General features: G+C 40.2%; 1 protein-coding gene across 4 annotated transcripts in view; it reads left to right on the top strand.

Annotated features, from left to right (window-relative positions):
* vwa8 (von Willebrand factor A domain containing 8) overlaps positions 1-16,311 on the top strand; it is a 191,239-nt gene extending 174,928 nt beyond the window's left edge. For all 4 annotated transcript variants that reach the window (XM_057336970.1, XM_057336969.1, XM_057336971.1 and 1 more), the window contains 3 exons: positions 8,231-8,329; positions 12,757-12,995; positions 14,447-16,311. In XM_057336970.1, the coding sequence (XP_057192953.1) occupies positions 8,231-8,329; positions 12,757-12,995; positions 14,447-14,555 (447 nt within the window). In that variant the 3' untranslated portion in view covers positions 14,556-16,311. The remainder of the gene's footprint in view (positions 1-8,230; positions 8,330-12,756; positions 12,996-14,446) is intronic.
* The last annotated feature ends 411 nt before the right edge of the window (positions 16,312-16,722 follow it).

Raw genomic sequence — 16,722 nt, 5'->3', positions numbered from 1 at the left:
ACTGGATTGTTTCACATTTACAGACTCTCTTTTATGCAAATACTGTTGTAATATTCAGAGAAAATACTTTTCTATAGCCCCATTCAGACGGTAATTGTTTCTTAGGATAATATTTTAACCATATGCAATTGTACATTGGTAATTTGATTGCCGTCTAAATCCAGAATGTCTGTTTTTCTACCACCATCAGCGTAAAAATCCCTGGCCGAATTACCTTCTGTTTTTTTTATGACACTGAGGTTGTGGGGTAATTTGATTGCTTTTTAACAGGTCATAAATCCCAAATACATTTTGTAAATCCATTCTGAATACTTAAAAGCACCGTAGAGAGTTTCAGGGTTATAGTGTCTGATGCATTAAAAATGCTGTAAATGGCAGCATATAAACAGCACAACGTGATTCACATTACGTCACACGCACACCTGCAGCATTTCTGCAAATGGGGAGAAACAGTCCACAGACTGTTTGGCTTTCTATATTTTACAAAAGCACAATGTTGTGTGTGCATGTGCGCATAAGTGTGTGTGAGAGAGAGAGGCACCAACTCAACTCAACTTTATTTATATAGTGCTTTTTACAATTTTCATTGTTACAAAGCAGCTGTACATAAGACATATTGACTATAAGCAAACCAATTAAAGTTGTACCTGCAAAAACAAGAAGAAGGTGAAAACAAAGAAGACAGACATACCCACGTACAAAACACTCCACACACACAATATGCACACATACTAACACACAGACACACACACGGATGCGCACGCACACGTACACAGACAAATACGCGCACACACAAAGACACACACACACACACACACACACACACACACACACACACACACACACGCACACGCACAGTGAGAGCACACATTTAAGATAAAGGAGAGAGAAGCACAGGTCAAATATAACAGATTATAAATTTCTATATGCAATATTAATTAAGTAAAACTTTAAAATTCTAAAACAGCCCCCCCGGCCAGGCAGATGCAAAACAGTATGCAAACAGTGGCGAGGAACCCAAAACTCTAATCGAGAAAAAAAAACTCAGGAGAACCCAGGCCCAACCAGGGGATTCCAGTTCCCCTCTGGCAAAAGCTGCTGCCTCTGCACAAGCTCCAGAGAACTTGCACAACAAGGCTAAATAAAATAAATAAACTTAATAATAAAATAAATTGTAGTTTAAGATTATCATTAATAATCTAATAGCATTTGAAGTTTTGTGGTGAAGACATGTCAAGAGACCGCGTCCTTCTTTATCCAGCTCTATCATCTCAGCTCTTGTCAGGTCCCCACTTCCCATTCTCCGCTCTACCATCAGGTCAGGCCATGAACTGCATCCTGCTCGCTGTGGTAACCTTGGAACAATGAGACAAGACTGGCTGAGAGTAGAGTACTGTTCTGTACTCTTTGATGCAACAAGTACATCAGTTGTGTTTTTGGTTCCGGTTGATCTAACTAATGCAGCCTAAACCCTCTGAAGATTTATATTATGGAAGAGTAGTGTATGCAAGATTAAAAAGATGCGTCTTTAGTCTAGATTTAAACTGACAGAGTGTGTCTGCCTCCCGGACAGTGCAGGGAAGACTATTCCAAAGTTTAGGCGCTAGATAGGAAAAGGATCTACCACCTGCACTTGATTTTGAAATTCTAGGTATTACCAACTGACAGGACGCCTGAGAGCGTAATGCACGTGAAGGACTGTAATACAAAAGGAGTTCATTCAAGTACTGAGGAGCTAAACCATGTAAGGCTTTATAGGTAATAAGCAAGATTTTAAAGTTAACGCGATGCTTTATAGGTAACCAGTGCAAGGTTGACAGAACCGGGCTAATATGTTCATACTTTTTTGTACGTGTAAGAACTCGAGCTGCCGCGTTTTGGACCAATTGGAGTTTTTGTAATAAGCCTGCAGGGCAACCACCTAACAGTGCATTACAGTAATCTAGTCTTGATGTCATGAATGCATGAATTAACTTCTCTGCATCTGAGATTGACAGCATATGACGTAGTTTAGATATATTCTTAAGATGGAAAAACGCAATTTTACAGGTGTTGGCGACGTGGCTCTCAAATGACAGATTACTATCGAATAGAACGCCAAGATTCTTTGCTGACGACGAGGGTTTTATGGAACATCCGTCAATAGTTAAACAGTATTCTTGGTTGTTACTTATAGCAGTTTTCGGTCCAATAAGTAACACTTCTGTTTTGTCCGAGTTCAGTAATAAAAAGTTGTTACTCATCCAGTTTTTTATATCGACTATGCATTCCATTATTCGATGGAACTGCTGTGTTTCATGAGGCTTCGAGGAAATATAAAGTAGAGTATCATCAGCATAACAGTGAAAGCTAACTCTGTGTCGCTTTATTATATCTCCTAGAGGTAGCATGTATAATGCGAAGAGCAGAGGCCCTAAGACTGAGCCCTGTGGTACACCGTACTGTACTTGCGATTTGCGTGACACCTCATTGTTTATTGCTACAAATTGAAAACGGTCGGATAAATAAGATTTAAACCATTTCAAAGCTATTCCTTTAATGCCAACGTAATTTTCGAGTCTATGTAGGAGTGTGCTGTGGTCAATGGTATCGAATGCAGCACTAAGTTCTAGCAGCACCAATAACGAGATACAACCTCGGTCAGACGCCAATAGCAGATCATTTGTAACTCTGATCAAAGCAGACTCCAGACTCAATGACCCCACCTTGACTGTCAAATAACCTGTTTGCTCATCCAGTTGTTGATCATACATCTCTTTCTCAGTGACACTTGCATAATCTGCAATACTTAAAAGTGCATCTGATAGCTGTCATCCACCTGGGATTGCAGGGGAATTGCACCGGGAATTTGTCCTCTGACCCACTTCTGCTTGTAAAAATTTTAAGATATACTGCTTGTTTATCATGCACTTTAGTCTTTAGTTGCAGTTTCTTTCTGACCAAGACAGGGTCCGGGCCCATGTGCAAGAACTTTTTACTGGGCCCCATCCATCCGTTAACGACCGCGTTGCACATTACTGGACATCGTTGTTTACTCGGGTGCGTTATTTATGGCGCTCATTTAGGGTGCATTTATATTTGGCATTAACATGCGATCTGTATCTGGATGTTGTCCACATACACATTGAAAAGACAAGTGTAAACGCGCTTCTGATTGGAATGTCATCCGATCAGCGTGTCCTGATCCAGAGATAGTCGAGGACGCATTGTGATCGGATCTCAGTGTAATGTAAACGCAATCCAGACAGTTTATCTACATTTACCGGTACAATTTCAGAGAAAACCCCGCCCGCTATCATTATTCTCTCGTCTGTCCGAAACCTGTCAGACTGCGGAGCAGCTGACAAATGCAGCGGAAAGTTTACTCTTGCTCACGAACGTTGCACACTCACACAACGTTGCACATTTTCCGACGAAATTATCATGGATACTTTAACCTACAGAGGATTTATGTCAAATCACAGGAGATGTTTTACTTGACCACTTCAGTTGTATCATCGCTGTATTTGTGACTGCCATGAATGGCGTTGACTCGCGCACACACAGCACCAGCTTAAAACGCATCATTTGTTTATTTTCATGTCACAGACACGAATGGCAACACTATATCATCTTGTTTCTAACATACGTGTGTGTGTTTACTGTAGCCTATACGGCGTAATCAACTCTCCGGTTCCCCGAGGGCTGCTGCCGCTTGTGTCTCGTACGGCTCTCACTAAATCCTTGGTGTTTTGAGTCTGACGTCATCACCCTAATGTGTTTTTTTCATCTATTTTAACAATCATAGGTAGTTTAGATGGTTAGAGTAAGGTTAGGGTTAGGGTGTGGGTTAGGGTAAAGGTTTCGTAAGACTTGAAACACCAAAGATTTAGTCAAAACCAACAAGCCACGCCCACGGATCTGACTCAAAAGTACCGTGTCCGTAAAACAGATTAAGCGGCAGACGGGCAGCTTGAAACGGAGCTCTGAATACACTGTATATCATTTACACACAGAAACAACATTGTATAGTGTTGCTAATAGCTGATGTCAGTAAGCATGCTATTTAGGGCGCAGACCAAAGAAACGACGCGCTGTCACTTTCAGCCAAACCAACCCAAATAGACGAGAACGATGTAACGTTAAGTGGTCGCTTTTGATCATAGGAACTTCGGCCTACTTATGTGATTATTTTATGTGTCCGTGACATGAATAAACAAATGATGTGATTAAAAACACAGTTAGAGTCTGTGTGTGTGTGCGCGCGAGTGAAACCCGCCACAGCTCAAGTACAAAACCTTGTGTGATTTTACAAACGTCCTCTGCTTATACTTTCACATATAAGATCATTAATCGTTTTAACCATGGTTTACTTCCCACCGCTGCCTCGAGTTCAACATGGCTGCGTATAAAAACTGTAACATGCTCATCCTCCCCGTTATACGTGTTGTGTGAAATCTCCCCGCACCGGGGCTATTTTTAAATTGCAGGCTTATTAAAATAATGGGCGGGAAACTAGAGATCCGATCAGTTATCCAGATGTGGAAGCCACTTGTTGACAAGTGTAAACGCGCTGTGTCCTGATTGTCTGAAGATCCGATCTGCTTGTTCGGATCACCGAGATCGCATGTTAATGCCAAATATAAACGCACCCTTAGTAACAGCAGACCCCAAGGGAGTGCAAACTCCCAAGTGCCAGAAAGAGGGAGAAAGCGACGCAGCCAGCGTTTTGCACGTGTTTTTACACACGACACGGGAACGGCCCTAACATGCCAACACAGTCGTCAAACATTAGACATTTAGCTACTTACATCGCGCTGGCTCACTTTGTCAGCCTCGGATTCTGTCAATAGCGAATCCTGCCTTCTTTTATTTGATTGGACAATAATCCTTGCCTTCCTTCATTTGTTTGGCCACCTCAATCAGATTGACATTGACGAGCAGTGTTGCCAGATTGGGCGGGTTCCCGCCCAATTTGGCGGTTTTGAATTTGATTGTGCGGGTAATAATTGGCTTGGGTGGGTGGACAAAATTTGGGCGGATTTGGGATCAGTTTGGCGGGTTTGAAACATGTACATTGTATAGGCTTATTATTTAACAAAACCCAAGTGTGCGTGTACTCCATCCAATTAGTAATCGTGACGTTACTAAACACGCCCACTGACGAGGTCGCAGGCAGCTCGCAGGCTAGCCCGCGGCTTTTAGCCAATCACGAGTGATAGTTTGCCACCGCCAAAGACAGTTTTGCAACCGCCAAAAAAGAAGCAGCAGCCAGCACTCAGCGGGAAATATAAACAGTCAATATGCCGAAGTGATTCTGAAAAGTTGCGGTCAGCTGTGTTCTTCAGCATCCTGTCAAGTTACAACCGACACCCTGTTACTGTTCTGCATTTAAAGGTAGGCTTAAGATCTCCCTCTCTCTGTCTGTCTGTCTGTCTGTCTCGCTCTTACTTATACACTTGTTTATAATGAGTAAAATATAGTAATAATAATAGTTAAAATAATAATATTTGAAGTATAAAATATAATTTCAATACACATTGTTGAACTCGTTATTACCAAATTGGGTATGTGAATGATCTTTAAACTGTAAAAGTGCATTGTGTGTGGTGTGAGGGTGGGGCCATGGGCCATAGATGTGAACGTCTTATGTTGTCATTTTGTTACTGTGGTTCCATTGCTGCTGGCGTATGTCGCTAGCCATAGCATGGTACATTGTGGCATTTAAAATAGCTAAATATTGATCAAATTTAACCAAATATTAATCAATTATTTTGGGCGGTTTTGTGTGCGTTTGGGCGGGTTTTAGAACGTTTTTGGGCTGGAAACCTTCAACTCTATCTGGCAACACTGTTGACGAGCTCATTCAGAAGGTGCGTCCCAAATCACACACTTATTCTCAAAAAAGGAGTGCACTTTCAGTACCCGGATGATGCACTTTTTCTACTGAAAATATGAAGTGTGGAACTGTGGACACTTCACGCAACGGTCGCAGTTTCGCTTAAGCCTCGTTCATATTACAAGCGACAAAGCGACATGATCCCATTAATTTCAATGGAGAGCTGGTGACTTCCGACGACACAAAGCTTAAAGCTGCGTTCAAATTATAAGCGACTTTGTCACTGCAAGTCGCCAGTGGGCGTTCCCACTAATGGTTGTCTGAGTGACGACATCGACTGATCACGTTAGCTCTACCATCTTCCTATTGGCTGTCCACTGATCACGTTAGCTCTACCATCTTCCTATTGGCTGTCACTTCTGAAAGTCGCTCTTCATTTGCATGAAGTTGAAGATTTCTCAACTTTGTCGCGTCGCTAGACACGCCCATCCGGTCGCCAACGGTTGCGACTGCTCGTGTCGCCAGAAGTCGCCAGCTCTCCATTGAATTGAATGGGATCATGTTGCTTGTAATATGAACGAGGCTTTATGTAGCGGAAGGGAGGTGGGGCTATCGGATGCTGCTCGAGCAAAACTCTCCTGCAGAGTGATAACGCTTCAATCTGATGATGACTAAAGTATTGCTGGGCAAAACAGATGAAAACTACATTAAATGTACAATGTACAAGTAAATTTTTATGCACACGCATTGTGCTGTGCGATTGACGTCATTTGCACTCGTCTGGGAAACCGATATACTTCCGGTTAGTATAAAACCATTTAGTATTCCATTTGGGACGATACTACCCTTCTAAAATTCATTCATTACATGGTTGATTGCACAGTGCATAGTTTAAGTGCATAGTGCATAGTATGTCATTTGGGACACAGCTAAAGTCTATCGTAGCAACCCCTTTAGGCCCTATGTGATGACCTAAACTATCGTAAAAAATAATATTAAAAAATTTCAAAAAGGGCCAAGGCTCAAACTTCACTGTTCACTACTGAAATTTAACTTAATTCCTTTTCGACTGCAAGGTAAACTAAGTACATTATACATTACACAATAATAATAAAGTGTAAATGATTATATTTATTGAAATTATTAAATGGACTAATTGGGACAATAAAGACCTTCCTGCTACCACTAACCTCACCATACAGTTTATTATTAAATACCTGTTTCAAATTATTTCTTAATTTTGTTGAAAATAAATGCCTGTATGATCTGATATGTGATGTGAAAATGTAGAAAAGTGAGTTGGCAATAGATGGGAGAATGCAAGTTCGACAAGTACTTGTCACGCGTCTTACTCACTACACCACTGAAGCTGCAGGAAAGGTGTAGTCATTTTTACACTCTAAGGCAGCGTTTATACTAGTGTGTTTTCCTTTAAAAACGCATAACTCTTGCTACGGACCGCCAAAAACTGAGACTTTTGGAAACGCTGCTGACCCCATTTTAGTTTGAAAACTCTGGGGTTTCTGTGTAAACGGGAAGGTGCATTATGTCCCCATTATGTCCCTGCATTTCAGCCCGGGCCCGACTTATTTATGCCCCTCAGGCCGGGCTTCGGGACAATTTTTACGTCATAGCTCGCAAGCAGGCCGGGCTTCGGGCTTGTTTTAGGCTTGTCCTCCTTTTTATATATTAGACATTCATTAATATTTCTAATATATATTAGAAATTCAGTAAATAAAGAAGCGATAAGTAGTTGATGATGGTCAATTTAAAACATCTAACACGTTTACATATCACGCTGACACACATTACACATTCTGATTGTGCGCAGTTGCGCCTGCGCGTTCACACAGGTTTCCCTTGTCCACTATTCACCTCACGTGCAATGGAGAACATAAAGAGAAAAATCGCAAATGGCGAACTTAAAACACAGAGAAACGAAGAGGAAAGGAAAACTTTGACTACGCTGCCAGTATTTTACTGTGTAATTACAGCACAACTGTAAAATGAAAAACAGCTGCAAACCTGTAAAATTACAGTAAATGGCTGGAACCACTGCTGCCAGTACTTTACTGTGAAATTACAGTACAGCCGTAAAATGAAAAAACTGTTACAAACCTGTAAAATTACAGTAAATGACTGGAACCACTGCTGCCAGTACTTTACTGTAAATTTACAGGGAAATTTTTTACAGTGTCTGTGTGCTGCCCAGCTAATCATTTTAATTGGCTTACATCATCGGTTGTTGTTTTGTTTTGTCTTGGTCAACATTCCTGACATATCTCAGACTATTGAAAATAACACACTTTTGTAGAATATGTTTATTTCAGCATTATGCATTGTTTGTCAGTGTTACACTCTTCGTACCATTGCCTAACCTCTTTATTCTTTCCTGTTGGTTTTCCTCTGTAGTATGACATTATGGGACACTCAGGAGATGGTTTTGACATAGAACTCGTGAGATGTGACAGAGTGCCCAAGAACAACAAGGAGAGGCTGAAGGTTCTGAAGGTACAGTAATAAGACCATTCCTCTAAGGCAGGTCTGACCTCATTTCCTTGTTTTGTTTGGAAATCTTTGCTCTAATGCATTCACTTCTGCTGATGTAGTTGCACACATTTCTTCCAGAATTCCTCCTATTGTTTTATGTGACCACGTTAGGAAGAAGAGACAAGCATAAATTCTTAGACATGAGAGTGCAGTGTCGGGTGACTGAGATGCTCTGACGCATGATTGCAGCCAAATTGGGGCCTTTAAAATTTATATCATTTCCTTTCTTTTTAAAGCAGTGTGCTTAGACTACGTCCATACTAATGCATAAATTTGACAACTTTATTTAAAAACTGTATTCGTCCAAGCTTACGAATTATCGACAAGCTTATCGACACTAAATTGTATGGAAAAAAACGTACTTCCATGTACTGCGCATGCGTAAAATGTAAGACGCTATAACATTTCTGTCAAATGTTTATTTACTTTCCACCTCTTGGAATTGTCATGACATATACTGTGAGGGGGAGTTATTGCGGTGGATAACACAAGACTATTAATTTGCAAAAGAAAAATGCTTTCCCAGAAAAAGATGTGTTTTAATGCAGTAGAAAACTGAAAGGTTGAAAAAAGTTTCACGTACACACAACGTTGCCAGAACGATCAGTGTTTACATTGATCTACGAAAATGCTGTATTGTGCGTGCCACACCAGTCGTTTTAAAAACATGCACTTTGATTTTTTTTTTAAAGTTTGTGTTTTCCATCCCCCAAAACGTGTGTGAAAGAACATAACGTTACGCATAAAATGTTTTCAGTTTTTTGTTGAAAACATTATTGTATTAACTTTGCATTATGTTGCATTTTAGCCCCTGGCTAAATCAGAATCAGCTTTATTCACCAAGTGTGCACAATGAGCATAAAGACTAGAAATAAACCAATTTAAATATGTAGATTAAATAGAAGTACAATGCAAAGGTGTAAGTGAGAGATTTTTTTTACAGATGTGCATAGTAAGTAGTGTATTACAGTGGTGAATACTTCACATTTTACAACTCTATCAATATTAATGTGTGTTTGTTTAGTTGACAAATATACCGTAAATGGGTCCTATGGTGTGACAGCAAAAATGTAGAAAAGCAATAAAGATAAATCTCTCTTATGCTATTTTATATTATAAATATAAATAATAATATATTATTAACAATTTGTTTTTAAATGTTTGCTGTCACACCCAGTGTTGGCTAAGTTACTCTCAAAAAGTTAATTACTAGTTACTAATTACATATTTAATAGTGTAATTAAATTACTGTACAAATTACTCTCTCCAAAAAGTCAGGGCTCTAGACTAACTTTTTGCACTGGTTGCACTGGTGCGCCTAACTTTTTTTCTTAGGTGCACACACATTTTTGACCGGATCACATTTAACATCGCAGTTTTAACAGTTCACTTTTTTTTAAATCGCTGTCCATATAGGCAAAATTGACTTGTAAATGATTAACTAACAATCTGGTCAACATAAAGTTCTTTATTTGAAGCACAATTCTACAAGAAAGGTAACTTACTGAAAAAGTGTTGGTGCTTAAAGTGCTTCACTGAACTGAAATTTAAACTTAAAACATCTCAAGATAAATTGACCAGGGCTTGACATAACCTGGGAGGTTGATGGCTCCGTGTCTCCGAGCATTGCTTATGATTTTCGGACGGATCAGGCCTTAACTTAACATTATTCACAAAAAAGTTGTCAATCGTTCTTTTCATCTTCTCTCATCATCCGCGGCTACATCCACTCTGTTTAACTGTTTAACACCTCTTTCTGTCTGACTGCAGCACACGCATTTTCAAACGTACACACCAGAGGTTGTGCTAGACTTTTTTTGTCCGTCATTTTGACTGACAGGCTCGTAAAAAATCCGTCATAATCTATTTTTACCCGTCACTATGGTGCAAGGTGGCTTTACGTGGTAATTAGTATGTTCGTGACCTCATCACATTGTACTTGCTGTGCTTGAGTCTATAAAAATACTGTACAAAACCGTTTGAATAAAACGAAAGTAAGGAAAATGGTGCGGGCACACTTAAAGAATGAGAGCTCTGCCATTATCACTACACAAGGAGCAAACATTTGTCACGATCGTGTGACGTGGCGGAAGAACCCAAGCGCAGGCAGCGGGAATGAAGGGGTTAACAAAGACTTTAATACAAGACAAAACAAAACACCCACAAGGGGGTAACGAGGACAAGACTAATGTACATATAAACTGAAACCAAAAACTTTCCACGAGGGGAACACAAAACAGCAGGACAAGGATAGACTAACACTAAACACGACACAACATCTCAAAAACAGGTAAGGTAATTCAATAGAGAGCACAGCACAAGCGGACACGTATACCAACACATCAAATACAATGCACGAGCACCAGACAATGAAACATGAGGACTATTTAAAGGGGAATACAAACAAGGGATAATAACACAGGGCAGGTGAGGGTAATGAAACATGGCAGGGAAACAATACAGGAAACGAGAGGGGCGGGGCCAATGACGAGACACGAGAAAGCACATGGCGTGTCAATGGTAAACACCCCATGACTTTCTCACACTAAACATAAGGGATCTGTCACAATCCTGCCACATGACTAGAAAATCATGAACAAGAAGGCAGGACCATGACAACATTACGGATAACAACTAATAAGCAGTGAAACAAGTTTTACGTTGTTTATCATGTGCATTGATCATCCCTTGTATGTTTTGCGATTGCGGTCCGGCTCACATGAACAGCGGACCGGGGATAACTCCCGGTGCTGCCGACGGGGAGCTCTGTCATCTCACGAAAACATTGTATAAAAAAACTTTGCATTCCGTAGTTTACACAGGACTGGCGCGAAATATGCATTGATACTCCTTCATTCTTCATGTTATGTGGTTTACTTTGATAGGTGTCCCAGCGCGACATCCGACGGGTTTTCCCAGATCGCATCACATATGTCTAGTCAGTAACAATGACAGGTGAAAACACGCACGTCCCTTCGCGAGCATATCACGCTCTAATGAAGGGAAACGGGAAGTTACAAATTGCCCTCATTGTAATCCGTCAAAATGACGGACAAACGTCCTTCAGATTTTTCTGTCACTAGTAAAAATAATCTGTCAATGACAGAGAATTTTCGGTTAACGCGACCTCTGGTACACACACGTACAGGAATATCTGGACCACGGTCAATCAGAGGGGGGTCCGCCCTTCACTATCTCTGATTGGTTTAGACCATGATATGGGCCTAATGTGTGTCTGTTGTTGAATTACAGGGAGACTTTTAGAGTCGCAGAGACTTATTTTCTCCCTCGAACGGCTGGTCGCATATTTTCTTTAGTCGCACCATTGAGTAATACGGTCGCATGTGCGACCAAATTGGTCGCACTCTAGAGCCCTGCAAAAAGTATTTAGTTACTTATTACTTTCTATATCCTATATCAACCTTGATTAGTTAAGTGATTCAAGGATAGGCATGAAAGGGCTCTTTTAATTCATTCAAATAAATAATATTAAACTACATAAAGTATTCTTATTAACTGACCAAAGTATTACAAATGTGAGAATTATACATTAAAGCACAGATTTTTAGACTTTGAATTTTGATGTCAATTCCACTATTGCACACACATATATTACACAAAGTCTTTAGTTTAATTACATCAAAAGTAACTGTAATTAAATTACAGAAAAAATAAGAGTAATCCCTTACTTTACTTTTTCAAGGGAAAAGTAATTAAATTACAGTAACTAATTACTTAGCAACTAGTTACACCCAACACTGGTCACACCGTAGGACACATAGTATATTTGTCACTTACCTATTTTCAATTTTCATTTATGTTATTCACAACAGCTGGTAACAAAACATCTACTATAATATAATAAAATAGGTGTAGATTATATGTTGCTTGGAAAAAAAGTGTTTCATTAGAATTTACACTGATCTTTATCACCAGTATGGTATAGTTATGACAGAAGGCTACCAGCAGGGGCTAACTGGATCATACAGCCAATCCTTGCCCCCCAGGCTGTAGCAACCAAGGTTCCTCCTTTCCGTTTAAATAGTCAATCACCTTGATTGTATAGGCCACATGCTTATTAGCTAGACATGCTATTAAACATAAGCAGTTTAAAGATTTATATCCTATTCACATAGATAGGAACTGTGCATGTTCATTGCCTATATAGGAAAAGGTTGCCAGGGGCATTGCCAAGATTAAGGTGCTTTAAAGGGAAATGTGTAACACACCTGGCTGATTCAAAGCCAGCTGCTTCAAGAAGTGCACTATAAACAAAATATTTAGCTTATGACCTTTTAGTTTGTGTTTTGTCTGTAAATGTCTTCATCTGCATATAAACCACCCCACTGGTGAATATGCATTATCTTTCTCTTCTGCTGTGTTTTCAGACTATGCTTGCCCACTCACAGTTCTGCATGAGCGGAGACTACACTCTGGAAGGCACTGAACACGCCGTTAAGGAACTGGCACGTGAAGAAGCGGATGAGCATTTTGTCATTGTGTTGAGCGACGCCAACTTGGAGCGCTACGGGATCAGACCCGATCATTTTGCGTGTGCCCTCACCAGTAACCCGCAGGTCAATGGCTTCGCCATCTTTATTGGTTCCCTAGGAGACCAGGCTGACAGGTGAGTTTACTGTCCTGCAGCAGGCTGACTCGCTCTGGCGTGACTCATTCGGTGAACGTAAACATGCTTGGATTAAGCCTGGTTAAACCTGGATTAGATCCACAAGGTTATGACAGCAGTGCCACTGAAATGGCTATGAGAGAAAATCCCATTCTAGGGTTTGTTCTGTTGCTAAATGCAGTCTAGTTTCCACTGAGCAGTCCGGTTTGGTTCAGTACAGTATGGTACGCTTCGTTACGGGTAACCATTATCAGGCTTGCGTTTCCACTGACAACAGGTAGGCTTGGTGTGCGCCGGAAAGTAGCGATCAACGTCATTCTCACGCAACAAAGCAATCTGTTAATGACAATGGCGCTTCCTGTGTTGTCGTTCCCCCAAAGAGTATAGATACCAAGAGGTGCAACGTTGAGAGAAAACAGCGCGGCTGCCATTTTGGGGTGAAAATGCTTGATATCTGGCAAGGTTTTTAGCGAGCCAAGGCTTTTGTCGTCATGTATTATCATCATTCAGGTTGAATTTCAGCTTTAATGTTTTATTTTTTAAACAAAGCATCTGATATTGCCATCGCCACAGCAGAAAGCAGAGTCGCATTTACCCCAACATGGCGGAAATAGAGGGGGCACAGGTGTTGCAATGGAACATACTCTTTGGTTCCCCTTGTAGCATGCGCAAGTGACGATTCTTTGTAAACCAATCAGCGTTCTGCAGTGAGACTAGGTCCACCCATTAGTTTCCAGTACTATTGGTACTACTGTGCTAGGTACCCTTACTAAAGGGTCCCAAAAAAGTGGTACGGTATGGTACCGTTCGCTATTTTGGTACCATTCACAGTGGAAACTTTTGCGTAAAAAAAAATTGCGTACCGTAGTGAACCGTACCACTCAGTGGAAACGAGCCTTAAAGGATGAGATCTTTAGGGCACCATAAAAAGCATAATGACTTGAAAATGTAATTAGAATTCTACTTCTACAACCATGTAATTTGCATGGCCCCTGAGATCTGCGTGAGCCATATAAAAGAAAATAGTCTATAGGCTTATGTAAGACTCTCAGTGGTGTATTGTTTGCATTATTTGGTGGATTTTGTTGGTCTTGACTCGCAAATGGCACATGAGGAGAACTTGAAGGCATGCAGTGGACGCCACTGTGGTGGTCTTTTCATGACCAGCATGATTTAAAGAGCATGTGTTTCCTTTTAAAGGAGACAAACTGACAGTAAGGAATGATAAGTGAGACGGGAGGTGCAGCAGCTAAATAAAAGGACATGGGCGGTACTTTGCTTTCAGCCCCTCTTAACCGACAGACTTTTTTCGATACCCCGTATCTTATCAAAGCCCCACTGCCAAGACGGCCATTGTCCCCCCCATGGAGGAATAGGAACTCACTAGGAAAGCTCATTTGCATTGCTAATGTTTGATGTGGGCGGATCTTTTCTCTTTCTCCGACATCCAGGCTCCAGAGAACCTTGCCGGCTGGACGCTCTTTTGTCGCCATGGACACCAAGCAGATCCCTCAAATCCTTCAGCAGATTTTCACATCCACCATGCTGTCTAGTGCCTGAGGAAAACCTGACAGGTCACCCATGGTGATCTCTATGTCCAATATGTCTTGGGTGAATCTTCAATAACATGTCTGGAGCACATAATTACCTTTTTAAAGAAAAAAAATGTTTTACTTTGCTTGAAGAAAATGAAGCCCAGTTCAAATAAGTAAAACGTATGCAATTCTAAATAGGCTTCATTTTCTTAAGGCACAACATAATTTCCTTTTTTATTGGGCAATAATGTAACCTGGACCTGATTTTGTCAGTCACCCAGTCAGGATCCTTAGTGGATTCTGTGATTTTGATCATTTTTCATCTTGACACAAGATGACAGAGACCTGTGTGGCTTTAGGAGGCACAGCCTTAAATACTGACATTTATGCTTACAAATCTGTAGTAATTCTGTCAAATGAATAAAATGTAAATGTAATACACAAGAAGTGAACTGTACAGATGAAGTGTGGACAATTATAGATGTTTTAAGTATGACAGTCTCTTTTAACCAGTGCCGATCTGTGACTCCTCTTCAGGGGAAGCAGTAATGCGAAGCTCGCCAAATGTATTTAGCCCATCATGTGTGTGGCGCATCATGTCAAAATAAGTGTTCAGCGCGTCATGTGAACCTATGTGCATCACGCATCATGTTAAAATACCTGCTTGCTGCAGATGTAACAGTTTTAATATGGTTATTTTCATTCAAAATCCCCTTTTCTTTTCTGTTGAATTTATATTGTTGTTTAATTGTTCTATATGTTACATTGTATGGGTTAATGTTTTTCGTTTTAAATTTGAATGTATATGTTCAATTAGGATGACAAATATGGTGAACTGTCACCTTAAGACAATATACTCCGCTGGCGCTCGTTTAGCTCGCTCAGATCACTTCCTGCTGAGCCGATAGGAGGTTATGCTGTGTCTTAACGAGCAATGTAATGGTAATATTGTTGATACTTAACGATATATACTGTATATCTTATATATATATATATCTTGAACTAAAAATGTATTGTTTTATTGGACATATTTTGCACAGTATGACTATAAGACTGTATCAGATTGTGACTGTGACTGTATTAGAGGATAGCGCTTGTTAGCATGTTTAGCTAACTCTCCGTTTGCCCCAAGGGTAATACCAAATACAGAGAACTACCATCACATGTTCACAACTTATACTCTGTTTATGCAGGTATGTCGTTATTTCATGCACTGTACAGTTATGTGATGCATATTAAGTTGTTCCGGTTAACTTGTTAGCCGCATGTTAAGAACGATGTATAAATGTGTTTAGCTCGCTCAGATCACTTCCTGCTGAGCCGATAGGAGGTTATGCTGTGTCTTAACGAGCAATGTAATAGGTAATACCAAATACAGAGAACTACCATCACATGTTCACAATTTATACTTTGTTTATGCAGAAAATAAACGAAGCTGAACAGACAGAGACATGTCTTTATTGAAGATTATCAACACAACGCAGAGATGATTTCCCGCCATTACACAGACGCGTTGAAAGGGTTTATGATAAAAGAAATGCTTGCGTTCTGAAGACACTGCGTTAACACTTAACTCTGATTACACAAGCGCTGAACACGTATTTTGACATGACGCGCCACACACGACACCTGAACACATATTTTGAATTCCTGCTTCCTCTGAAGAGGAGGCACCGATCGCCACTGGTTTTAACATATTCTGTAAGTGATAGTTCACCCAAGAATAAATATTCTGTCATCGGTTACTCACCCTCTTGTCATTTCAAACCTGTATGACTTTCTTCCACAGAACACAAAAGAAGATATTTTGAAGCATGTTGTTGACATTCTGGCCCCCAATCACTTGCATTGGTTTTGTGGCCATACAGTAGAAGTGAATGGGGGCCAGTGCTGTTCGGTTACCAACTTTCTTCAAAATATCTTCTTTTGTGTTCTGTGGAAGAAAGTCATAAAGGTTTATAATGACAAGAGGGTGAGTGAATGATGACAGAATTAAATTTTTTGGGTGAACCATCACTTTAAATACCTCGGTACACACATGCCACTTCTGTTCATGTTGATATTGTTCATTAATGAATAATATATCAGTTAAATGCATTGATTTGATTGTGTGTTTAATAGGGCTGGATGTTGTAACTGAAATATATCTATAGTTTGTATATATTTTGTTGTTTGATAACTAAAAAGGTGAT

Source organism: Triplophysa rosa, linkage group LG6 (genome assembly GCF_024868665.1).
Source record: "Triplophysa rosa linkage group LG6, Trosa_1v2, whole genome shotgun sequence".
Lineage (NCBI taxonomy): Eukaryota > Metazoa > Chordata > Actinopteri > Cypriniformes > Nemacheilidae > Triplophysa > Triplophysa rosa.
The sequence above is the reverse complement of the archived record's forward strand: the minus strand, read 5'-3'. Positions and strand labels throughout refer to the sequence as shown.